This window comes from Denticeps clupeoides, chromosome 5 (assembly GCF_900700375.1).
Source record: "Denticeps clupeoides chromosome 5, fDenClu1.1, whole genome shotgun sequence".
Lineage (NCBI taxonomy): Eukaryota > Metazoa > Chordata > Actinopteri > Clupeiformes > Denticipitidae > Denticeps > Denticeps clupeoides.
In genome coordinates, this window is record NC_041711.1 from 167,084 (window position 1) to 194,059 (window position 26,976).

At 47.7% G+C, this 26,976-nt stretch overlaps 1 protein-coding gene across 1 annotated transcript; it reads right to left on the bottom strand.

Moving 5' to 3' along the window:
- Positions 1–1,635: 1,635 nt before the first annotated feature.
- On the bottom strand, positions 1,636–11,521 carry ube2f (ubiquitin-conjugating enzyme E2F (putative)). The gene is made up of 10 exons (XM_028980194.1): positions 11,329–11,521; positions 10,477–10,615; positions 10,167–10,196; positions 9,989–10,054; positions 7,972–8,039; positions 5,981–6,051; positions 5,838–5,895; positions 3,448–3,480; positions 3,296–3,358; positions 1,636–2,400 (listed from the first exon to the last, which is right to left on the bottom strand). Exons 2-10 carry the CDS (start codon positions 10,592–10,594, stop codon positions 2,350–2,352), a joined length of 558 nt encoding a protein of 185 aa, XP_028836027.1. The 5' UTR covers positions 10,595–10,615; positions 11,329–11,521; the 3' UTR covers positions 1,636–2,349.
- Between the last annotated feature and the right edge of the window lie 15,455 nt (positions 11,522–26,976).

The following is a 26,976-nucleotide window of genomic DNA, read 5'->3' on the forward strand; positions in this document are numbered from 1 at the left end:
TGTGTGTGTGTGTCAAGTCACAGCTCTATGTAGGAGTGTGTGTGTGTTGGGTCACAGCTCTATGTAGGAGTGTGTGTGTGTTGGGTCACAGCTCTATGTAGGAGTGTGTGTGTGTGTGTGTTGAGTCACAACTCTATGTAGGAGTGTGTGTGTGTTGAGTCACAGCTCTATGTAGGGGTGTGTGTGTGTGTTGAGTCAAAGCTCTATGTAGGAGTGTGTGTGTGTGTGTGTCAAGTCACAGCTCTATGTAGGGGTGTGTGTGTGTGTTGAGTCAAAGCTCTATGTAGGAGTGTGTGTGTGTGTCAAGTCACAGCTCTATGTAGGGGTGTGTGTGTGTGTTGAGTCAAAGCTCTATGTAGGAGTGTGTGTGTGTGTGTTGAGTCAAAGCTCTATGTAGGAGTGTGTGTGTGTGTCAAGTCACAGCTCTATGTAGGGGTGTGTGTGTTGAGTCAAAGCTCTATGTAGGAGTGTGTGTGTGTGTGTGTCAAGTCACAGCTCTATGTAGGAGTGTGTGTGTGTTGAGTCACAGCTCTATGTAGGAGTGTGTGTGTGTTGAGTCACAGCTCTATGTAGAAATGTGTGTGTGTGTTCAGAAATAATAAATGATATTAAACAGGATGGGGAGATGATGTTTTCTGCACTGTAACTCTGCTCGGGTTCGATCTTCCAGCCAGTTATAAGGTAGTAATGAAATTCTGGCAAATTAAAACCATGGATTTTCACCGTATTGTTGATAAAGCAAACAGAGCCTGGCCGCGTCCACCAGCAGATCATCAAATACAAGCAGCAGATCATCAAATACAAGCGGCAGATCATCAAATACAAGCGGCAGATCATCAAATACAAGCGGCAGATCATCAAATACAAGCGGCAGATCATCAAATACAAGCGGCAGATCATCAAATACAAGCGGCAGATCATCAAATACAAGCAGCAGATCATCAAATACAAGCAGCAGATCATCAAATACAAGCGGCAGATCATCAAATACAAGCAGCAGATCATCAAATACAAGCAGCAGATCATCAAATACAAGCAGCAGATCATCAAATACAAGCAGCAGATCATCAAATACAAGCAGCAGAATTCATCCGGCCGCTGCGCTTTCATTTGATCACGTCAGCAGCAGGAACCAGAGTTCCTGAACGAAGATCAAAATGTCACTTCGCCAGGGACTCCACGCTGGCCCATCAGATGAAGACCTTCCATGATGAAACGATCAGGACATCTCCATATCAATATCGCAGACAACGAGCAGTGGAGCTTCATACGGTCAGAAGAGTGTGTGTGTGTGTGTGTGTGTGTGTGTGTGTCATACCTAAACAAATACCAGGGCGCCTCGGCAACTCACACGAGTATCAAGTGGCCATTAAAATGCTGATCTCCGTCCACAGAGACGAGATCATGTACTGTGCTGCCAAGGGCACGTCCCCCAGGCATCACGCCACCTTCCACCAGCAGAACCGCACTCCCGGTCACCAAAGCCACCGGCACAGCACAGCACACGGTGACACGCGTCCTCCGCATCGACTGTTCAGGGTGCGGACCCGAGTCCGATTCCTCAGACGCTGGGACACCACTGCCGGGGACGGCACGGCAGCAGCTGCCGGCGGGAAAATGAAGAGAACACAGCACTTCGTTTTGTAGAATTCCTCTTTAATATATTTTACAAATTGATATAGAACTCTAATAAAAAGAAGAGTTTAAATAACGATTCCAATCCTCACCAGCTTCAGGATTTTATGATTGAGCGCTTCAAGAGCCCAGTGCATGCTACCACACACACGCACACACACACACACACACACACACACGCACACACACCTAACAGAGAGAGACACAAACATGCACACATCTAAAAAGCCGGCACTTACACACCTCGCACACACAAAGCATACTGACAAAGTGACACACAGTTCCACATTCTGGGGCTGAGGAAGAGTTACGAGTCTTTTAGTGTACAGAGGCACACTGCGTGAAACACACACACACAACGCTTCTCTCCAGCTTCTGACTGACAACGAGGCGGTGCTAGTGAGCGCTTGATGAGGTGACAGTACAGGAGAGGTGCATTGTGGGACTTGTAGGCTGTTGCATGCGGCAAGCACCAGCACAGGAGGGTAAGAGACCAGCCTCGCTGCCTCAGATTTGCACAAAACTACACACACACACACACACACACACACACACACACACACACAGGGACACTCTGCAGTCCCACAATTCCCAGCTGGGATCCATATGAGACGATAAGTTGGGCGTGTTCTTCTGTTGACTCCTGCCATCGTCACGATAACCAGGCAATTTGGGGCTGTGAGGATGGCAACGCGCGGTGCTGCGGTGGGGGACTTAATCAGCATAACGTCTGATTAAGTCCTGGACCTTGTTCCTGAAGTCCTCCTGGAAGAACGAGGTATGAAGAGATTTAGAAACCCACAAACCGGCAGTAGCTCAGCAGGTAAGACACCAGTCTATAAACCAGAAGGCCACGAACGTTCAAACCCCACTGACTGCCAGGCAAGTTCAAGTTGAGCCAGCGGTGGCCTAGCGGTTAAGGAAGTGTCCCCCATACTCAGAAGACTGCCGGTTCGCCACTGAGGTCCCCTTGACGAAGGTCCCGTCCCCACACGCTGCTCCCCGGGCGCCTGTCATGGTGCCCACTGTCACCAAGGGCGACGGTTAAATACAGAGGACACGTTTCATTGTCATTGTGTGTCTCACAATGACAATCACGTCGCTTCCGCTTTACAAAGTTACGTACGGACATAAAATGACCGCATGCGAGCAAGACACCCTGGGTGTGTCCAGGGGGACTGTCCCTGGATGAGGACGATGGGTTACTGTGAACATTTTCAAATGGGAGGAGTCAGAAAAGACGGAAGCCCGGGTTATGCTGATAGCTGAGGACGTTTTGAAGATGATGATGGTTCCTCACCCTTCCTCCTTAATTCCCCTCTTCTGGGAAGCGGCTGCGTTTGATTAAAAAGTGCTAAAGAAATAAAAGCGAGCGGGATCACGCCGGGCCGGGGTCGGCCGCGGGCAATTACTTACGTTAACGCAAGCCGACAAGCACGGCAACGACTTACCCGCACGGCGCGTAGCGCGGCACCCAGCGCGGCCTGATTAATTACGGGGATAAGAAGCTATTGTTAAGTAAAGCGGCAGCGTGCTCAGCACTTTCCGCCAGTCGGGTGGAGGATCTGCTGAACGCGCACCGAAGAGGCTCACTTTCTCCGGCCCAAGCTGAAAAGTGAGCCCCGCCCACCGGTCACCTTCCCCAAATTCACTTCCTCACCTTGTTCCTCAAATGGTGCTCTGCAGCATCGATGTTCAGCGGGTCATCAAAGTTCAGAAGGTCCTGGGCAGAAGAACAAGTTATTCAGGGACGTTTCCGAGACGACTTGTATGCAACTTGTCCTGAACATGTTGGAGAGAACGCTTACTTACAGTAAATAAAGAGTTTAATCCCCAGACGATATCCTGGAAAACGACACGCAAGAAGCCAAATAAAAAAGCAGCGGGGTCTTCTCACGCTCACTCACACACATATATACACTCTCAGAGTCAGAGAAAGAGAGTGAGACTGTCGCCTTTATCCTCATGCGGTAACAGGAAATGAATGATTGTGGTGCCGATCAAGCCAATCCAGAATTGATTTTATATTCATAATTCATTCCTTCATAAACCATTTTGAAAAGGTTGGACAGGATCACAGAAACGTCTTCGATCACTACTAACGTCAACCATAGGAAGGAATGTTCCTTCTAACGTTCAGATCAATCAAAAGACACATCGTTTGAGCCAAATATTCCCAGGATTCCCACGATGCAGACAACGCAGGCCCGATCAAACAAAGAAAAGGTGGAATGGTGTATGATTGGCGCTTCCGGTTGAGGCGGGACGAATCCGGACCACTCGCCCGAGCGGTTCCACTGCAGATGCAGCATTTAGGCTTGGACATACCAGAAGACCACTTACAGTTAATAACTCGCATCAGAAACAGTGAAAAGAAGCAAACTAGCGCGAGCCAGTCGTGCAACGAATCAGCTTTTATTATCACGGTTCCAGTTCATTTTTTACAGGCATCTACCTAATCCACTCAGTCCCAGCCAGCAGTTCCGCTAGATCCTGGCTCCTGGCATTGATCTTCTGATGAGATGAACCAGCGTGAAATGCACCATGACACGGTCCACTACCGTCCAGCATGGACATTCTCCAGTTCCCCACGTTACACGTTTTAACAGCTAGCTGCTCGGACCCCTACTGCAGCTTCACTCTCGTGTATCTGCAGGGCCTGTCGAAGCCCACAGAGACTGTATGTGATTTTGGGCTCAATTAATTAATAATAATCATAATTAAAAAAAAAAAAAAAAGTTTGCAAGCCCCGCCCCCTTTTACACCTTTAATACAGCAGCATTACACAGCGCTTCTAAATGTGCACCTTAATATTTTTATTCATTATGTACCCGAGATAAATATTAATCTTGATTTTACGTGTCAATATGCTGCAGCAGCATTGAGAGATTTTTAATCGTCTCCAGGCAGCTTTTATAGTAACTGGAGACGTCAAACAAGAATAAATGCGACTCGTGTCATATATTCACACAACCGACCGATGGCTGGACTTTTCCACATCAGATTAAAATCCCACATGTTCTGTTGGATATTTCCTGAGAACTGAAATCCCCAGAGGACGGGGGTATGACGATGATGATGATGATGATGATGATGAAGCTGCTGCTGCACATGACAGGGTTCGGGGTTAGAAAATAAACCCCGTCCTTTTTACCAGTTCAGCTATATTTATACGGTAGTTATCAGTCATCAGTCTGACCATCAGATATTATACAGGAAATACACTCCCACCGCAGTTTATACTTTGAAATCCCGTGCATGTATAAATACGGGCTCTACCTTGTTTTTCCAGAACCAGTTTCACCGCATTCTTTCATTCTTGATGAGGAATCAGGTCCTTCTGGAGCTCAGTTGCTCAGTACGTAGCACTCAACGTGCTGCCATCGCCAAAGGTCTGTTAAACTCAACAACACACTTCCAGCATCGAGCACCTTTTGACATTAAACCCTAAATCTGCTCATTTTGCACATTAACAATCTACACAAATGCACCCCAACTTTGAGCGTCTTGTATGTCGTTGTCGTTGTCCTTGTTTAGTGTACAGAGCGTTTTATAGTCTGGATAGGTATTTACAGGGCTTAGTGTAATTTTCTGTGTGAAACGGCATTTCAAGACACCGTATAGTGTTGTAGTGACAAACCGCTCCTGAATCTGGTCTGTTTGTGATGTGCGTGTGTATTGCCGAGTAAGACAGTATATCTGTTGTGTGTAATGACAAGAACAAGCTGCAGAAACGCTGACAGGAGGACATCGAAACGTGTTCTGTTTTATCCTTTTTTGGTCATTTTCCCTTCATTTATTTTAGTCTCCCTAATGAATAAGAGTTAAAAAGAGAAATCTAATTCACAGCCTCATTTATTCACTGTGCCCATGGAAACCAACGCCGCCATATGGTCATTTAGTGTTCCGGCATAACTGCATAACTCATATTCAGAAAAGGCTTTGTTATTCTTTTTTGATCTTGTGTACTAACACAATTCATAGGTGCGTGTGGAGTTGCTGCAAATGATCAATTTCTTTAAAAAAAAAAAATTTAAATATTAAAAACAAACCCGACCAAACAAGTTACTAAATTCAGATTCCATCCTTTCCCACAATGCACAGGAACCCAAGGAGAATCTGGCAGAAGGTGCTGTGGAGACAAATCTCACTCTCTTACCGTCTCTCTCTCTCTCTCTCAAACACACACACACACACGTCACCTTCAGCGTCCGTGTGGGCGCCCAGCCTGTCCCATCGATAGAATGCTCCCGCAGTAAACTGAGGACACAGAACACAGAGAGTTCCTCTTATTACATCTCTCATCACACCAAAGTTTTCTTTTAATGTTTTTTTTTTTTTTTACCTTAAACAGATCTCTCCCGTCTCGGCTATGTTCGGGTGCCATATTCTGGTCAGGCATCGGACTTTAGGAGGCTGGAGAAGACCAGACAAATCTTAAAACATTCTACATTCATGAAATGTACATTGAAGTATTAGTAACGTAGGTAATTATGTCTGGTCAGGAAAGTCAGAGATCTTTTATTAGAATATTACCTATAATCAATCAAATGCAGACACGTGCAACTAGGGCTGTGCTATACGCAATAAAATTCATATTGTGACATAAATGGAACCATACTACATCTGTATATATTGCGCAGTATAATTTGAAAAGTAAATTTAAATGTCCATAGCAAAGGCAGTGCAGCAGGAAATTGTACAATTACAGATTAACATATAGCAAAACCGTATACCAGTTTAAACACTATCTGGCTAATTCTTTCTGTCACGGGCATTTTATTTATTGGGTCTGCGGTATTTTAAGAACTTTAGATGTAAGGATTACTAGTCATTTTTAATGATATTTAAGGCCTTATCTTTGTGGAAACTGGACTTTTTAAGGATTCGTGGAAACCCTGCCATGTGCTCTGTGCTCTCGCCCAAGATTAATGGTTCATGCTGGAAGTAGGCGTGGTTTCGCACAGGTGATGCCACTGTCTTTTTCACAAGAAGCGGATATTTCTGCGGTAGACCAGTGTAAATCAGTAGGCCAGCAGGGTGCAGTGGTGGCCTAGTGATTAAGGAAGGAGGAGGGTGGGGGTGGGACTAGTTTCCGCCAGGGGTACCACACGCTAATGCGGCTAATCTGGGTTAGTGATCCCTTTTTAGGGGAGAGGTGGGAATTTCTCTTGGTGGAAAAAGCATGAGAAATGGGAAATCCCCTTATGACATCATAAGGGGACAAATTCCAGATCCGACCGTCTGAGCTGCTGCTCTCTGAACGGTGAAGCAGAACGACCAAAACACTCTTTACACCCACCGCCATTTCTAGCCACTGCAGGAGCGTAGACAGGCTGGGGAACTCGTATTAATGTTCAATAATCCCACAAAGTCACATTTCTCATAATAGGGGACCTTTAACTTTTGAATTGAATTATAATAATACATCAATTATATTTTTAATCAAATTCTCAATTTTGGGTCAAAGAGCCTCACATTCATCTCAACCTCTATCTCATCAGCAGATGCATGAAGTTGCTTCTAAGGGCTCAGCAGATGAATGCAAATGCCGGCATGGTGTTACGAACACTATTAAAATTCCCTGTGATGAAGAACGACGGAGCGATGCGCAGTTCAAAGGTCACCTGAGCTCGTGAGCAGCTGATTACATCCCTATTCATAATTTACCAGCCTGAGTAATTATACGTCATTAAATAAAATGAGTCATTTGCTGGAACATTCTACACCCCTGACCTCGATATTATAATAATAATAATAATAATTTAATTCTAACTTCTCTAATTCTGACCTCTGTAACCTACATCTACGTTCCATCCATGTTCCGGTTAAAGACCATGGGTCGTCAGCAATGCTGCACTGGTACAGCTCAGAGTACTTTATTAACAATAAAAATGTATTTTATAAGGCTCATTTCTCGTTTTAGTAGCTGTTATTCTAGTGTACCCTTATGACAGGCTGGTGACAAGGACTCAGGCCCATTCCTTTGTGATGAGACCAGTTGGGCCTAATTACAGTTAATGACATGTCTTTAAACACACCGTGGTAACGGATCTTTTTATAATCGTTTTTCCATAAATGACCCTCTCGCCCATCCAAAAGAACTTGGATCATCTGTGATGGACCATTGTTCTAAAAAGTATGTTTACGTTTCCGGCATTTACCCTTAACCAGAGCGCCTTACACCCAGTAGTGACAGGGACAGTCCCCCTGGAGACACTCAGGGTTAAGTGTCCTATTCAGGGACACGATGGTAGTAAGTGGGGTTTATAGGCGAGTGTCTGACCCAGTAGGCCACGACCAGCCTTTCTAGTAAATCAGGAAAAGGACACGTACCACCATGTTGTAGGCATCAGGCACATCGACTTCAAACTGGAACTTGCCACCCTGGTAGTAGCCTTCATCTGGGGAGAGAGCAGGCGGTTAAAGGGACGTCTGATCAGCGGTAAATGATCGATCTGCGACACGTCATCCACAATTTCCACGTCTACAGTAGCGAGTTTGTTATTGCACTGACACCACTTGCAGGCTCCCTCCACCCTGGAAGGGCGTCCCTCTCTCTATCACTCCTTCCCAACGTCTCTTTGGTCCCACGGTTTTCCTCGTGGTGCAGAAGGGTCAACTGTAGGGCCTGTTAAAGCCCACTGAGACGTACTGTATGTGATTATGGGCGATATGAGAAATAAATGGTGTTGTAAGAGTGAAGAGTTTAACTCGTTGTGGTGAGGGTGCCGATTCGATGGCTTATTTATTACACGACATCTGCTCAATCAATCCCAACCCTAAAAAGCCCTTCATGAGATTTTGTGGCGAGTAAAGGAAGTGGACGAGGACTCTCTGTTGTCTCTGTTCTTCTACCTGGTCCCTGGGTGAAGAAGCTTTTAGCAGCTTCCAGGCTGTTTTCTCAGGAACATGTTCCTCTCACGCAAGCCTTTAGAAGCTGGTCTAAATCGGAGTAAAGGGTGCTGGGGGCTTATTAATAATAATAATAATAATAATAATAATAATAACAATAGAGACGTAGATTATCATGGGAGCTTGGTGACAGCGTTTTCACACACGTCACTAGGGAACGGTGCTGCCGGGTACGTTCCTCGCGAGCTGCGGCAGAAACGGCTCAATAAGGCCTGATGCACGAGAGACGCAATTACAGCAAAGTCCACACAGAGCTGAAAAGAGCTGGCGATCGATCCGGTGACGGTGGCATCTAGAAGCCATTCATCTTCGGTGGCCTCGAGCCACCAAACCCCCGGAGTGGACGGCCCGCGTCAGCGCAGCGTTAAAGAGCTACGGCCGTGCGGTCCCTCTTCATTCAGCCAGACAAACGAAGACGCCAGTTCACCACTCAAACCAACAAGCACTTCACAGACAGTGCGGCCACGCCCACAACGACCATAAAGAATAAGTAACAGGGGGAGGAGCTTTGAGTCGGGAAGATACGGCCACGCCCACAACGACCATAAAGAGACAGGGGGAGGAGCTCTGAGTCGGGAGGATACGGCCACGCCCACAACGACCATAAAGAATAAGTAACAGGGGGAGGAGCTTTGAGTATGGAAGATACGGCCGTGCCCACAACGACCATAAAGAATAAGTAACAGGGGGAGGAGCTCTGAGTCGGGAAGATACGGCCGCGCCCACAACGACCATAAAGAATAAGTGACAGGGGGAGGAGCTCTGAGTCGGGAGGATACGGCCGCGCCCACAACGACCATAAAGAATAAGTGACAGGGGGAGGAGCTCTGAGTCGGGAGGATACGGCCGCGCCCACAACGACCATAAAGAATAAGTGACAGGGGGAGGAGCTCTGAGTCGGGAGGATACGGCCACGCCCACAACGACCATAAAGAATAAGTGACAGGGGGAGGAGCTCTGAGTCGGGAGGATACGGACACGCCCACAACGACCATAAAGAATAAGTAACAGGGGAGGAGCTTTGAGTCGGGAAGATACGGCCGCGCTCAGATATTCAGGTCATGTTAGGTGAGTAAAAATGCCAATCGGAAGTCTGTAGGAATATTACCCATTAGTGAAAGTGACAGTGAAGTGATTGTCATCGTGAGACACAGCAGCACAGCACACGGTGACACGGTGAAACGTGTCCTCTTTATTTAACAGTCACCCTTGGTGAGCCGTGGGCACCATGACAGGCGCCTGGGCAGCAGTGTGTGGGGACGGGACCTTCATCAAGGGGACCTCAGTGGCACCTTGGCGGATCAGGATTTTAACTGGCAACCTTCTGATTACGGGGCCACTTCCTTCACCGCCATTACTGGCCCGGCTAGGCCGCCACTGCCCTCAGGCATGGCAGCTTGATGTATTTATTTACTGGTAGTTTGAAGTGTGGACCCACCTGGTGAGATGGCCAGTTGGAACTGGTGGAGTCTGTTCTCATCTGGGAATGTGACTTCGCAGGTATCTGCAGGGGGAAAAAATGAAAACACCGCACCGATGGCCTTTTACCCCTCACCAACGTTTCATTAAAGAGACACGACCTTCGCCGAGGCGGCGGGAGGGTGAGGGATACTCACTGGGCAGGTTGGCCTCCAACTCAGCAACTTCTGCGGACGTCACCGACAGAGAAAGACAGAAAGGGAATGAGAGCGTTGCACATGACTGGACACGAGACGACCTTTCTAGCCGACCGTATCTGCGGCACGGAGGGAGGCGCAATACGGCAGTCAGGCCACCCAGCAGGGACGCCCACTCTATTTAGGGCTCCCGGTGGCGCCGCATGGAGACCCGTCACCGTCCTGCAGGGACTGAGCTTGCGCTACAACCCAGCCGCTGGGGACGCGGGCGACGGTAAGCGGGGAGGGTTCTGTGAAGGAAACGACGCACCTTTAATCAGGAGTCGGTCCCGGATGGAGACGCGGTGCGTGGCGTCGGTGGGGGATCCGGTGGTCCGGCCCGCCCTCACACCCTCCTCCCGCTTCAACTTGCTCGCCAGCGTCAGCATGACCTACAGCGTCTGTCACACCTGCAGGTACATCACAGCCACAAAACCACAAAGTGACCTTCTACATCCCAATAATCCTCCACCGAGAACCTCCAACGGGGAAAAAGCGGTTTGATAATGACGGAAGTGAAAAGAAAATGGCCAAACTGGACTAATTCTGCTTCTCCAGAGGAATTTTTTTTTTTTTTTCCACAGCAAATAACTTCCAAACACACACACGCCTACAAAACCACAAAGTGACCTTCTAAATCCCAATAAACCTCGACGGAACCGGCCAAACCAAACACAGAACTCTAAATTCTGCTTCTCCAGAGTCTAAATGTTTACAGAAAAGGCCCAGGAGAACTAGGCGAGCGTCCAGGAAGCATCAGCTGAAGAAAGCCGGGCCTGCAAGGACACCTGGAGGACCATCTGGACCCATCATCACCACGGCCTGCCGGACCCTGGAGAAGCGCCGTTCCCAGTTATTGCTCCTAATCTGGCAGGTGGTGCAAGTCTCCTACTTTCCAACGGTTGTGTTCAGGTGAAGGCCAGGGAGAAGACAAGTTCGGGACAGGACCAAGCCGGGACTCCAGTCGGGTCCTGACAGCTGGACAGCGGCTCTTTATAAACTCGAGCGACTCGCTGACAGCTTGAAACGGGGAACCTGTGGTTGTCCGGCGGTGCGTGTGGATTAAAACTCCCCCTGTACACAACACCGCTGCGGCTAACGGCTACTGCTAACTGTACTCTACCTGCTCCTGTGGCGTCGGGGACCAAGCGGCCCGGATCAGACCATAATCACCGCCCGTCGGGGGAGAAGCTCGGCGACACAGGCGGCCGAGACGCGACGGGGAACGGAGAGGATTCACTTTCTTCAACGCCTGCGGTACCGCGACGTCCGAGGCGGAGGCCGCAGCGAAACGAGTCCGACCTGCTGCAGCGACCGCGGATTTCAGTTCCGCCGTCAGAACTTTACTACATACATACACACACACACACACACACACACACACACACACACACACACATACACATACACACAACACACATACACACAACACAGACATATTCACACACACACACACACACACACACATACACACACACCACACACATACACACAACACAGACATATTCACACACACACCACACACACACACACACACACACCCACACATACACATACACACAACACACATACACACAACACAGACATATTCACACCCACACACACACCACACACATACACACACACATACACACAACACAGACATATTCACACACACACCACACACACACACACACACACACAACATACACACACACATACACACACACACATAAACACACACAGACATATTCACACACACACACACACACACACCACACACACGCCACACACATACACACATACATCCACCACACACACACACATCCATCCACCACACACACACCACAAATCACACACATACACACACCACACACACACATACATCCACCACACACACCACAAATCACACACATACACACACACACACAACACACACACATACATCCACCACACACACACACCCACAAATCACACACATACACACATACATCCACCACACACACCACAAATCACACACACACACACATACATCCACCACACACACACCACAAATCACACACATACACACATACGCACACACACAACACACACATACGCACACACACACATATACACACACACACACACCACACACATACGCACCACAAACCACACACACATACACACACACACACATCACAAACCACCACACATACACACAACACACACACCACAAACCACACACATATACACACATACACAAACATACACACACATGTAATATAAACACTTACACACGCACATGCGTACACATTGCACAAACAATACAAAAATGTATAAATACATTATAATTTTTCTTCGTCTAGCACCTAACAATCTCTGAACATGCTCTTCACTGACAAGTCTAAGCCTTATCAGGGCTCTTAGTTTGTAAACTCGATATTCTATAGAAATCGAACGAGAATTGCTGGTGTCTTCCTCTTGTAAGTCGCTTTGGATAAAAGCGTCTGCTAAATAAAGTAAAGTAAAGTAATATAATTTTAATTGAATACAAAAAACATAATTAGTAAAGGGTGATAATAATAGTAATAATATTCATCATACTAATAATAATAAAGTGATGTGATTGTGAGACACAGCAGCACACCACACGTTGTCCTCTGTATTTAACCGTCACCCTTGGTGACAGTGGGCACCATGACAGGCAGCCGGGGAGCAGCGTGTGGGGACGGGACCTTCGTCAAGGGGGACCCCAGTGGCACCTTGGCGGGTTGGGATTCGAACCGGCAACCTTCTGATTACGAGGCCGCTTCCTTCACCGCTGGACCACCGCCTCACCGAATAGGTAAAGAAGACAGGGTGATGTTGCAATAATGATGTAGAAATATTATTTGAGTTATTATGTGATTTGTTGTAGGAGGACATATTGCTGTTGACCCGAGTTTGATTTCACGTCTGCAGAAGGGGACGGTCAAGAGGAACATAATGAGACAATGCAGAGAAAGTTGTCATCAGGCAGAAACACACCAAGAAAACACACACATACACAATCCGACCGTGAAAAGGAGGCACTGGCCAACACAACCAGACTTTCTATTCCTCTACAGGGCAAGGGGCCTACTTTCATACTCACATTTCACATCTACACATGAACTGAATCTTTTATCAGCTTTTACGCGGACTGTCTGGCCTTGCTGAAGCCCAACCTCGATGCAGATGTGGCTGATCTCGATGCTGTGGTCTCCAGGATGAGGACCCTCTTCAAAGCTCAGTTAAAGGTCTATGTTTAAAAGTCTTCATAGTTTTGCCACTTGCTTCGACTTTTATCTTTTTGAAAGTACATACACGGTCATGAAATACAGTGTTTATTGATTTATTTCATGAACCAGCTGGTAATAGCACAAGCTCCGCCCATGTTCATTCATGTAGGAGATGTTTGGTCATCTCCGGAGGAACATTGTTCCCCATCCAGATCTCCAACCCACATCCAGTTGTAGCTGGAACAACATTCTTTCTGCTGAAGGAGGAGAAGGACCTGGTGAGACCTCTGCTCCCCTCAAGCACATAAAACATGTTCACATACAGTGGTGTGAAAAACTATTTGCCCCCTTCCTGATTTCTTGTTCTTTTGCATGTTTGTCACACAAAATGTTTCTGATCATCAAACACATTTAACTATTAGTCAAAGATAACACAAGTAAACACAAAATGCAGTTTTTAAATGATGGTTTTTATTATTTAGGGAGAAAAAAAAAATCCAAACCTACATGGCCCTGTGTGAAAAAGTCATTGCCCCCTGAACCTAATAACTGGTTGGGCCACCCCCTTAGCAGCAATAACTGCAATCAAGCGTTTGCGATAACTTGCAACGCGTCTTTTTCAGCGCTCTGGAGGAATTTTGGCCCACTCATCTTTGCAGAATTGTTGTAATTCAGCTTTAGTTGAGGGTTTTCTAGCATGAACCGCCTTTTTAAAATCATGCCACAACATCTCAATAGGATTCAGGTCAGGACTTTGACTAGGCCACTCCAAAGTCTTCATTTTGTTTTTCCTCAGCCATTCAGAGGTGGATTTGCTGGTGTGTTTTGGGTCATTGTCCTGCTGCAGCACCCAAGATCGCTTCAGCTTGACTTGACGAACAGATGGCCGGACATTCTCCTTCAGGAATTTTTGGTTGACAGTAGAGGTCATGGTTCCATCTATCACAGCAAGCCTTCCCGGTCCTGAAGCAGCAAAACAACCCCAGACCATCACACTACCACCACCATATTTTACTGTTGGTATGATGTTCTTTTTCTGAAATGCTGTGTTACTTTTACACCAGATATAACGGGACACGCACCTTCCAAAAAGTTCTACTTCTGTCTTGTCGGTCCACAAGGTATTTTCCCAAAAGTCTTGGCAATCATTGAGATGTTTTTAGCAAAATTGAGACGAGCCTTAATGTTCTTTTTGCTTAAAAGTGGTTTGCGCCTTGGAAATTTCTCTTTCTTATGGTGGCGTCGTGAACACTGACCTTAGTTGAGGCAAGTGAGGCCTGCAGTTCTTTAGATGTTGTCCTGGGGTCTTTTGTGGCCTCTTGGATGAGTTGTCTCTGCGCTCTTGGGGTAATTTTGGTCAGCCGGCCACTCCTGGGAAGGTTCACCACTGTTCCACGTTTTTGCCATTCGTGGATAATGGCTCTCACTGTGGTTATAACCTTTACCAGACTGATAGATCTCATTTGTTCCCGAATCTCTTTGGATCTTGGCATGATGTCTAGCTTTTGAGGAGCTTTTGGTCTACTTCTCTGTGTCAGGTAGCTCCTATTTAGGTGATTTCTTGACTGAAACGGGCGTGGCAGTAATCAGGCCTGGGGGGTGACTACAGAAATTCAACTCAGGTGTGATAAACCACAGTGAAGTTATTTTTTCACTTTTTCACACAGGGCCATGTAGATTTGGAGTTTTTGATGAGCAGAAACATTTAAGTGTGACAAACATGTAAAAGCGTAAGAAATGTGATCGGAGGAAAAGCGTGTAAAGTGTGTCGATGTCGGTCTCGTGCAGCAGATGGCAGTGTTGGAATGAACATCCTGATCCTCCTCCTCTCAGATACGGACCACGACGCCGCAGCGTTTCTATAGTTCATGCAATTCTGACCATACGTGCCGCATTAGCCGTGAAAGGATGTTTCTCCCTCCTCCTCTTCCTGAGATGCCAGATTCCAGCTCCAATTCACCTTCCACAATCAAGACGCCCCCCCAGCCGGTTCCTCTCGAGATGATCGAAACGTATTTTAACATCCTACAACAATCACACGTGTCCTTGTTTACAGGTTTGTTTCCGTGGTTGTTCGTATTTCGAGAGAAACCGAGACTTGTCCCTCTAACCTGCAGAGGAGCAGGAGGAAGAGGTGAGTGTGGGAGAACTTCCTGCAGGAATCCATCTTCCTCCTACACTTCCTCTCCATGATGGTGTTTTGTCTTTTATCAGGGAGGACTTTAATACGCTCTTATCACGATGTGAGGCAGGACAGTCAATCTTTCCGTTTACAAGACGCCCTTATCCAGAGCGACTTACAATCAGTAGATACAGGGACAGCCCCCCCCTGGAGACACTCAGGGTTAAGTGTCTTGCTCAGGGACAAGTGGGGTTTGAAACTGGGTCTTCTGGTTCATAGGCGAGTGTGTTACCCACTTATTAGCGATTGGTCCCTCTCATGGTGCGTCCTGTGTCAGGGACAGGCACGAGGGACTGACCACCTGTCCCCATCCCTCCATGTCCATAATGGATCCTATATAGCCCTGTGTGTTTGAAGGACAGATGGATGTGGCATCACCTGAATGAGTTTTGATCATAAAAGACAGAGAATTTTTGACATGAAAAAAAAAGTAAGCAGGATAATTTAGTTCAATTTGTGTTAACGAAGTGCTGATTCATGTGTAATTACATGCATTATTAGTGCTAAACACATGGCATGATGATGAAGATGTTTTAATAAAGCACTGTGTTTAAGACGTGATGTGGCTCGAGGGTCCAGCGGTCACTGTTGTACGTATTCAGTGTTCAGTGGGCCGCTGTGCGGGGTAATCAATCAGAGATGATCTGGGTGTGTGTGTGCGCGCGTGTGTGTGTGTGTGTGTGCGTGTGTGTGTGTGTGTGTGTAGGGCTGGACCTCACAGCTCCTGCTGCTTGGCCTGCAACCAATGAAATCAATCAATTCTGATCAGATCAAGCAAGGAACCACAGCTGGTCCATCAAACACGGGTCAAATAGATCTGACGGCCAGTAAACACACACTCACCTACAATCACATCACGTATAACACACACACACAATCACAACACATATACCACACACACCCACAATCACATCACGTATAACACACACACACACAATCACAACACTTATACCACACACACCCACAATCACATCACGTATAACACACACACACACAATCACAACACATATACCACACACACCCACAATCACATCACGTATAACACACACACACAATCACAACACATATACCACACACACCCACAATCACATCACGTATAACACACACACACACAATCACAACACTTATACCACACACACCCACAATCACATCACGTATAACACACACACACACAATCACAACACATATACCACACACACCCACAATCACATCACGTATAACACACACACACAATCACAACACATATACCACACACACCCACAATCACATCACGTACAACACACACACACACATCACGTATAACACACACACACACACACACACAATCACAACACTTATACCACACTCACCTACAATCACATTACGTATAACACACACACACAATCACAACACATATACCACACACACCCACAATCACATCACGTATAACACACACACACACACAATCACAACACTTATACCACACACACCCACAATCACATCACGTACAACACACACACACACACTCACCCACACAATCACAACACTTATACCACACACACCCACAATCACATCACGTATAACACACACACTCACCCACAATCACATCAAGTATAACACACACACACACACACACACACCCACAATCACATCACGTACAACACACACACACACCCACACACACAATCACAACACTTATACCACACACACCCACAATCACAACACTTATACCACACACACCCACAATCACAACACTTATACCACACACACCCACAATCACATCACGTATAACACACACACACAATCACAACACATATACCACACACACCCACAATCACATCACGTATAACACACACACACAATCACAACACATATACCACACACACCCACAATCACATCACGTACAACACACACACACACACAATCACAACACTTATACCACACACACCCACAATCACATCACGTACAACACACACACACACACCAATCACAACACATATACCACACACACCCACAATCACATCACGTACAACACACACACACACACAATCACAACACTTATACCACACACACCCACAATCACATCACGTACAACACACACACACACACAATCACAACACTTATACCACACACACCCACAATCACATCACGTACAACACACACACACACAATCACATCACGTATAACACACACACACCCACAATCACATATAACACACACACACAGAACTTACAGTTATCAATACACACATTTATTTCACATTTAATACACACACACAATTCGTTTTTAGTTTTAGAGCTATCAACACAGGTATATATACACGCACACACACACGGTCCCCTGCAGACAGAAGCTGTGGATGTGACGTGATTAGAGTGTGCTGAACTGTGGCGGGTTGGGTGAGAGATTTCATTTCTTGCTTTGATGAGTAAGGTATTATCCCGCACAGCCATTCTTCACTATAACGGACGAGGTGACGGTGACGGCGGACAGGATTAATCTGCTCATGTGTGTATTATCGCTGTAAACAACGTGTCTTGCGGCCCACCGCCACAGTCACCCCGTGATAACGCCGGCCCGGTGTTACATAATGGATCCAGTAACAATACCGGCGCAGAATGAATTGCAGCGGTCACCGTTTTCTCTTTTCCAAGTTCTAATAAAGACGGTGGAACGCGAGCTGTGCAGTTTTTAAGGTGGAGCCGCAAGGCTGCGGTGTCGGAGGAATAAAGTGTTCACGCTGAATTTGCCACAGGTAACCACGACCGAAGCGACGCTGCCGCCGTATCGCCACTGACGAGGGCGAGTACGAAGGCGCAGTGCCGGACAGTGGAGAAGCTCCGCGAGAAGCTACGGCCTTCCGGGGAGGAATCAGAGGGCCATGGGGCCATGCACGCGTTACAAAGACAAGCAAACGCCTCCACCGAGGAGCCTGTAGACACACCCGACTTCCTCACTCTAGACCATTCAAACCCCAACACACGCATCACACGTGTCCTCACACCCGCTCACAAACCTCACACAGCACACGCCAGGCATCAGGGATTTGGCGGTAATGAAATCGATTTGTGGGATTAGATTCATTCTAATTCAACCTATTTATCCTGATTTGGTCAATTGTGGGTAAGTGTGTGTGTGTTGTGGTAAGTGAGTGTGGTGTGTGTGTGAGTGTGGTGTGTGTATATGTGTGCGTGTGTGTGTGTTGTGGTAAGTGAGTGTGGTGTGTGTGTGAGAGTGGTGTGTGTATGTGTGTGCGTGTGTTGTGGTAAGTGAGTGTGGTGTGTGTGTGTGTGTGTGTGTGTGTGTGTGTGTGTGAGAGTGGTGTGTGTATGTGTGCGTGTGTGTGGTGTGTGTGAGTGTGGTGTGTGTATATGTGTGCGTGTGTGTGTTGTGGTAAGTGAGTGTGGTGTGTGTGAGTGTGTGTGAGTGCGTGTGAGTGTGTGTGTGTGCGTGTGTGTGTTGTGGTAAGTGAGTGTGGTGTGTGTGTGAGAGTGGTGTGTGTATGTGTGTGCGTGTGTGTGTGTGGTAAGTGAGTGTGGTGTGTGTGTGAGTGGTGTGTGTATGTGTGTGCGTGTGTGTGTGTGGTAAGTGAGTGTGGTGTGTGTATGAGAGTGGTGTGTGTATGTGTGTATGAGTGTGGTGTGTGTGAGTGTGGTGTGTGTATATGTGTGCGTGTGTGTGTTGTGGTAAGTGAGTGTGGTGTCTGTGTGAGAGTGGTGTGTGTATGTGTGTATGAGTGTGGTGTGTGTGAGTGTGGTGTGTGTATATGTGTGCGTGTGTGTGTTGTGGTAAGTGAGTGTGCTGTGTGTGAGTGTGTGTGAGTGCGTGTGTGTGCGTGTGTGTGTTGTGGTAAGTGAGTGTGTGCGTGTGTGTATGTGTATGTGTGTATGAGTGTGGTGTGTGTGTGAGAGTGGTGTGTGTATGTGTGTATGAGTGTGGTGTGTGTGAGTGTGGTGTGTGTATATGTGTGCGTGTGTGTGTGTTGTGGTAAGTGAGTGTGGTGTGTGTGAGTGTGTGTGAGTGCGTGCGTGTGTGTGTGTGTGTGTTGTGGTAAGTGAGTGTGGTGTGTGTATGAGAGTGGTGTGTGTGTGTAGGATGCTGTGATTATTGTCATTACTGCAGATTGTAGTCACGCTGCTACACACGTCTTCTTCCATTCCGCTCGTACCGGGTCGGCCCCAACGCGTCAGCGGCGTCACCACGTGGAAGCTGGTTTCCATGGTGACTGCGGTTAAGCTGCTGCTGGCGGGAAGTACCGGGAGTAAAAGTGGCGCCGCCTCTGAAGTCCCGGCCATTTCCGGCGAGCTTGTTAGTGCCGTCATTAATTACCGTTCGCTTGTAGGCAGTCGACAGTCGACGAAGAATCAAAGTCTGAAAGACAATATGGCGGATCAACGTCATTTGGAAGCGAAGACGCCTCGCCGTGATGTAGGCGCCGCCGCGGCGACACCGGCGCGCTGATTTATTAATTGCGGGAAAACAGCCTGGATCAAAGGCAGAAAGTAAACCTGGTCCTGCATTAGCATAACGGCCATTCATCGACCGCTCATCGTCCCGGGGACGGAGGACCGGGGACAGGAGGGTCCCCAGCCCCCCTTCTCAATGCTGCACACGTAGCCCAATACAAAAGAAAAGCGATTGATTGGACATTGACTCACCAGAGCCCCAGTTTTCAATTTATTCTCAGTGTGTGTGTGTCTGTGAGTGTGTATGTGTGTTTATGTGTGTGTCTGTGTGTGTGTATGTGAGTGTGGTGTGTGTGTGTGTTGTGGTAAGTGAGTGTGGTGTGTGTGTGTGTGTGTGTGTGTGTGAGAGTGGTGTGTGTGTATGTGTGTGCGTGTGTGTGGTGTGTGTGAGTGTGGTGTGTGTATATGCGTGCGTGTGTGTGTTGTGGTAAGTGAGTGTGGTGTGTGTGTGAGAGTGGTGTGTGTATGTGTGTGCGTGTGTGTGTTGTGGTAAGTGAGTGTGGTGTGTGTGTGTGTGTGTGTGTGTATATGTGTGTGTGTGTGTGTGTTGTGGTAAGTGAGTGTGGTGTGTGTGTGTGTGTGTGGTGTGTGTGTGTGTGAGAGTGGTGTGTGTGTATGTGTGTGCGTGTTTGTGTGTGTGTGTGAGTGTGGTGTGTGTGTATGTGTGCGTGTGTGTGTTGTGGTAAGTGAGTGTGGTGTGTGTGAGTGTGTGTGAGTGTGTGTGAGTGCGTGTGTGTGTGTGTTGTGGTAAGTGAGTGTGGTGTGTGAGTGTGTATGTATATGTGTGTGTGTCTGTGAGTGTGTATGTGTGTATATGTGTGTGTATATGTGTGTGTGTGTGTGAGATGCAGCCTCACAGCACAGGTTGTAATGAGGTTAAACGTGTATTTTCAGGAAGTGGTGACCTGTGTCTTTGCTCTTGTCAGTGGCCACACCCCCTCCTCAGTGTCTGAGTCTGGAGTCTCCGCCCTAATTAATCGCCATCGTTACGGCCACCAAATGGAGGTCCGGCGTCGGGCGGCCGGGCGCCATGTGGCGTCTTCGTCGCCGTCCCCTCCTCCCCGTCCCTCGGCCTCATCCCTCTCTCTCCCTCTGCCGGGGGTTGCCATGACAATGTCCTGTAGCCACAGCAACGGTGGGAGCTGACAGGTTGGCCGCGAAGAGAATAGTGGGAAGGAGAAAGCAGGAGGTGGAGAAATGGAGGAATTTGTGCAGATTTAAAAAGTCCCGTAAATGGCGGCGCCGCGGTGAATTACATGTAAACGTCCTGAATCCAGCGTCCTCGTGGACAACGATAATCCGCCATAAATCCTTTATGACGTCGTGTATAATTCAGAGCGTGTCACGGCGTATTGTGAGTGCATTACGGTGAGAGGTCTATTTGGCCCGTGGCTCCGGCCCAGCGTCCACCCCATCTGGTCCCCTGGGTGGATTTGAACGTTCACACCACTAATTAGCCCGGGGTGATGGACGTTGTCCCCCGTCTAAGGCTCTACGTCCAGGTACGGGCGGAGTTAGGAGGACGCGATAGTGCACGACTGTAGTGCGACTGAACACCCGGAACGTGTCTGGATAACTGGTCCACCGGGGAGAAGGTACAAAGGGAACACGAGGAGATGGCTTCCCGACACCCCCCTCGCCCGCTTCCTGTCACGCCCGCCTGTGGCAGAGGAAGAATCGGCCTTTTACATCCGAGCACACGCGCCCCACCTGCCAATCACAGGGGCGCTCCTGGCGCCGAGCAGGGCCTTGTTAGCTGAGAACGGGGCCCTCATTATCCGCTGAAGGCCTCTGACGGAGATCCGGGGAGCGCCAAGGGCCCCAAGTGGAGAATTTAATGAGCGCTTTCCACCGGCGGCTGCCGGGAAGAGGCCATCGGCGGGACTCTCCGCCAGCGCCACATGCTGCACGACACCTTTGATTATCGGATCATTTCCAATTACGCTTCTCCAAGACTTTTATTCTGACCATTAAAATGTGAAATGATCCAAGTGCTCTCTTGAAGACACGAATTTATTCATCCCACTGCGCTCTGCTTTTATGCTCGGATTGGCCCTTGAGAGCTGTCAATCATGCACACAGGCTCCTCCCCTTTTTAAACGAAACGTCATTAAAACGCCTGGTTTATTTCTCTGGCTTTTATAACGCACCGTCAAAGTAACGGCACCCCAAAAAGGGTTCAATAATCGATATGTAAGAGATAAAGCCGTGAAACAAGTTCTTAACTTCCAGTGGTGGGTAGTAACGAGGTTAATGTACTTAATGTGTGGAGACTTTTTACTTTTACTCCAGTACATTTCACTGTCAAAAATCGTCCCTTGTTCTCCTTTTTTAACCTTTATCCGCCGGATACGAAGTATAAATCACCGGCGCCTGCCGTACTCCAGCTCGGGTTATTTGGACCTTTTCGAAACGCCTCAGTCTTACAAGAGCTCGCCGGCTAATCCAAGGAAACGATTTAACTCTGGTGCAAATGTCTGGGGGCTAAAAGCGATTTTATCCGTTTCAATTCGACGGCTGTGTTAGTCGTTTCGGTGCATTTTATAATACGGTATGTTTTCGGTGTTGCCAGATCATACATGTTGAAGTACCAGCAGCTTGAAATGATCGTATTTTGAGAAAACGGCGTTTCCATTCTACATATTATCATAGATTGTGCATATTACAGTGTTGAATGTCAAGTGTTGAATGTCAAGTGTTATCTGTCAACCCAGGCCACCCAACTACTGGTTCAGTCCTTAGTAATCTCATGACTGGACTACTACAACTCCCTCCTAGCTGGTCTACCACTATGTACCATCCCACCTCTACAACTACTACAAAATGCAGCAGCACAACTGATCTTCAACCTTCCCAAGTTCTCCACACCGCCCCTCTACTACGTTCCCTCCACTGGCTCCCAGTAGCTGCACGCATCAGATTCAAAATACTGATGCTGGCTTACAAAGCCAAACATGGAGTAGCACCATCCTACCTCACAGCCCTTATTACACCTCGCACTGCACCTGGTATACTCCGAGCCTCCAGTACTGCTCGCCTGGTCCCTCCATCTCTGAAGGTAAAAGGAAGACGCTCATCTAGACTCTTCTCCGTCTTGGCCCCTCGGTGGTGGAATGAACTTCAGCTCAGTCACTGAGCACCTTCACACGGCAGCTCAAGACCTTCCTCTTTAGAGAAGATTTAGATTAAATTGTAATTTTCTTGTTGTCGAACTTTGTGTACAGAATCTACAACAGAGTGAATTAAATGGATGTATTCATAGTTGGGGTCCTAGTGAACCGGAATTGATCTCTTCATCGATGGTAACTTGAAAGCACGTTGTAAGTCGCTCTGGATAAGGGCGTCTGCCAAATGCCGTGAATGTAAATGTAAATGTGAATGTAAATGTGAATGCAACTTTCACCTTTGACAAGGCAACTGAAGCGCTGCATTGTGGGAGCTGTAGTTTGTGTGTTAAATGCTGGCGGGCCGGATGTTACGTCATGCACTGATTGGCTGTAAAGGCACGTGATGAAGCCAGACGAGAACAGAGATCAATACCCTGTCATGCTAATGAAATAAGGTGTCAAATTATACAGAGGGTACAATTTTCATACAAATACGATCATTATCATACGTCTGGCAACGTATGATAAAACGTTTATCGTTTTTCAGCGATAAACGTGATAAAAGTGATTTTAACGTTTCATGCTGGAAAATAAAAAGCCCAGAATGATGCAATGGAAGTGGATTTGTATTTGAACCCAGCTCCACCAAACCAAACATGCAGACAGATTATCAGTTCGTTTTTGCATGTGCTGAAAACCAGATTAAAATCTCTGCATCAGCCCTCAATATCAGCATGACAGGACGGCTGTCCCCGTCACTACTGATTGTAAGTAAAATGCCATGCATGTAAATATTTGATCGTTTTAATAGTTATCAGTGGCAGAGTAATTAAAATGAGAGGCACAATAAATCACTGTACTTTTACGTTTGATACTTAAGTACATTTGAAGGCAAAACTCTTTTGTGCTTCTACTCAAGTAGGGTGGTAGTAGCCTAGTGGGTAAAACACTCGCCTATGAACCAGAAGACCCGGGTTCGAATCCCACTGACTACCACTGTGTCCCTGAGCAAGACACTTAACCCTGAGTTGCTCCAGGGAGACTGTCCCTGTAAATACTGATTGTAAGTCGCTCTGGATAAGGGCGTCTGGTAAATGCTGTAAATGTCAAGTAGAATTTTAAATGGAGTAAAATGTTACCCTGGGTGAGTACGTAGTGTGTGTACTTCGTCCACCACTTGAAACGTTCAGAAAAGCATTCATGATGATAAAGGTGTAAAGTTTTTATTCTGTTGCATGTGGAGAGTCCAGAAGAGGTTCTGCACGGCCACTACACCCACGTCTTGAGTGTGCAGATTTACCGCTAATGCACTTTTAAGTGAGCACCGGGCGCGGCTCCAGGCCACGGCCCGCCCTTGCTAATAGCGCGCGGCCTTTTGAGCCCGTGATCAATAGGGCCAGGACACCGTGACTCAGACATCAGCTGTCACTCGTGTTCCGCCAACGTTGTCCCGATATCGAGCGTCCTGCTCGGCTTCTGTCCTGCTGGATTTGTGCCTACATGCGTTTCTCCACCCGGTGGATGGTAAAACGGCCTTGTGAGCCTGTTGCGATGACACTAGTGGCATTACAGGACACGCATGCATGCCGGGGCGCGTGTGGTGCACCAGGAGGGGGAGAGATCACCGCGGAAACCACGTCGACAGAGCGACAGGAACACGAAGACAAAGCAGCACGCGCCGCGTCTGGGGCCGCATTAGTTGGTTGCCATGGACACCACCTCAGGCACTCGACAGTGTGACACGAACTGTGCCCTCGCAGTTCACCCCTCGCACCAACGGGGGGCAGCGTGGAGTTGTTCAGTATTTCATCTCCATCTTCGTAAATGATGCAGGAGGTTTGGAAGAGAGAAGCGAAGACAGAAACATTTAACCTGAATGCGCTGAACCGGGACCTTCCATCAGGGCGTCGGCCCGTCTCTCCCTCTCCCCTCAGGCTCTGTTGAACGAGCGGCGGAGGACGAGGATGGACGCTGGCCCCGCCTCCAGGTTCGGTAGTAATAATGTGGAACGCCGCATTGCTGCTACCGTAATCCCTGCTGGCTGCACCGTATTGTAACAGTAATGCAGCACCGTCCCTGATGCATCATAAATGCGTCTGTGATCCATTATACATGTCGGCCTCCATTTTGGGGGGGCCGTCCCAGTAAGTCATCAGCTTTTAATGTGAGGTGACAGGCCGTTTTCGGGGGGAAGGGGTCACGTGACCTCTGGGGACAGGGGCTGACGGACTGCTGGCTCCCGCTGCCGGTTTAATAGGCCCGGCCAGGCGCTCTGACCTCCTGAGATTTTATTCCTTCCGGGGGCCAATCGCTTCTCGCTCCCACATCTAACTTTTCACAATCTCCAGCGTCCACTGTTGCTTCTTTTTTATTCGATCGATCGATCGTTGGCTCGCTGGTGCTTCACAAATCCTTCTGGCAGGTGCCCGGGGTCACTTCTCCTCCCCGTTGGCCACACGGGCCTGGTTAGCTGGACCGGTGTGACGATGGCCGTGTTATTTGCATTAGCGAATCTCCTCCCTCCCTCCTCCCTGGCACTCTTCTCGCTCTCCTTTGGTGCCACTTCTTTTTTTTTTTGGGGGGGGGGGGGCTTTGTGGCCGCCCGTCCTGCCCTTGTCCATGTGCCATCGTTTGCAGATTGAGATGCGGCGGCGGTCACTGCTGACGACCGGGAGATTGATGCGGGGCCTGGGGGGGTCTGCAAGAGCCTGAATGAATTTTTAATGGCTGCCACACTGCATCCATGTCCCATCTGCACCCCCTCCGCCCTGAAAAGACAGCATCTCAGCAGTTTTGGCGTATGAGTCTGTATGGTGGGCAGATTTTAGCATGCATGCATGTTTGTCCAAAGGCTCCCGGGAAACCATATTTATGAATAACGGCTAAATTACGAAATCATTTCATTTATTTCTCCGGAACCAGGAACGCTGGAATTTCTACAGGCTGTCGTGTTTTTTCTGAAAGTGCATAGATTTTTTTTTTCTTTCCGCTGATTTGAATAAAAATATTTTTTTTGAATAAAAATATGTTTCATTTATGTCACTTCTGTGCCACTTCAGTGCTGGAGTTTTATTAGCGGCCTGGTTGCCGCATGGACATGCAATTCATGTGTAAGTGTCTTCATGCAAAATGCATGTTTATTAATGCTGACGTTCGTGTGTGCGCTTATGGATTAATACGGAATATTGTTGGACAAGAACAGTCAAATCCACAATTTTCTGCTGTTGCCTGTTTCTGCGCCATGATGCGCAGCTGCACAGTTTCACAGATTCCAAATCCCATTTTTATTAGAGAAAAAGACTAAAGTAAATAGTAGCTGTCGGTGTGTGTGTGTGTGTGTGTTTGTGTGTGTGTGTGTGTAGGCTGCCTTTTTGAATGAGTTAAGTGTTGATAACACTGACAGGAATTTGCTGTACATCCCCCCACTACACACACATACACACTCACACACACACACACGCTCATGAGTCAGCGTCAAGCTGGATTTATTGCAGATTGATTAAATTAGCATTTGTTCGGAAAGCGAGATATCAGGCTGCCGAGGAGCCCCGCCCTCCACCGTCATCTCCGCCCTCTCTGCCCCGCCCTCCACCTCGGCCCAAATCTAACCCGGCCCAAATGCAGCACAATTACAAATACTTAGCATTAATAAAGCGAGGCGTAATTGATTTTAAACACCGCTGTCTGGCGATTAAAAGGTAAATAAATGAAATGGAGTAGATAAATGATAGAGAAATCCTCATCTGTGATGTGACACTGAGGACATTACAGGGTGGCAGACAAGAGCGCTTTTTTTATGATATCCTCATCAAAAGC

Coding starts and splice junctions, on each gene's coding strand:
- ube2f (XM_028980194.1), bottom strand. CDS start 10,594: ATGCTGACGCTGGCGAGCAAGTTGAAGCGGGAGGAGGGTGTGAGGGCG. Junction 8,040..9,988: donor CCAACTGGCCATCTCACCAG/GTGGGTCCACAC, acceptor CTCTCTCCCCAG/ATGAAGGCTACTACCAGGGT. Junction 5,896..5,980: donor ACGGGAGAGATCTGTTTAAG/GTAAAAAAAAAA, acceptor CTGTGTCCTCAG/TTTACTGCGGGAGCATTCTA.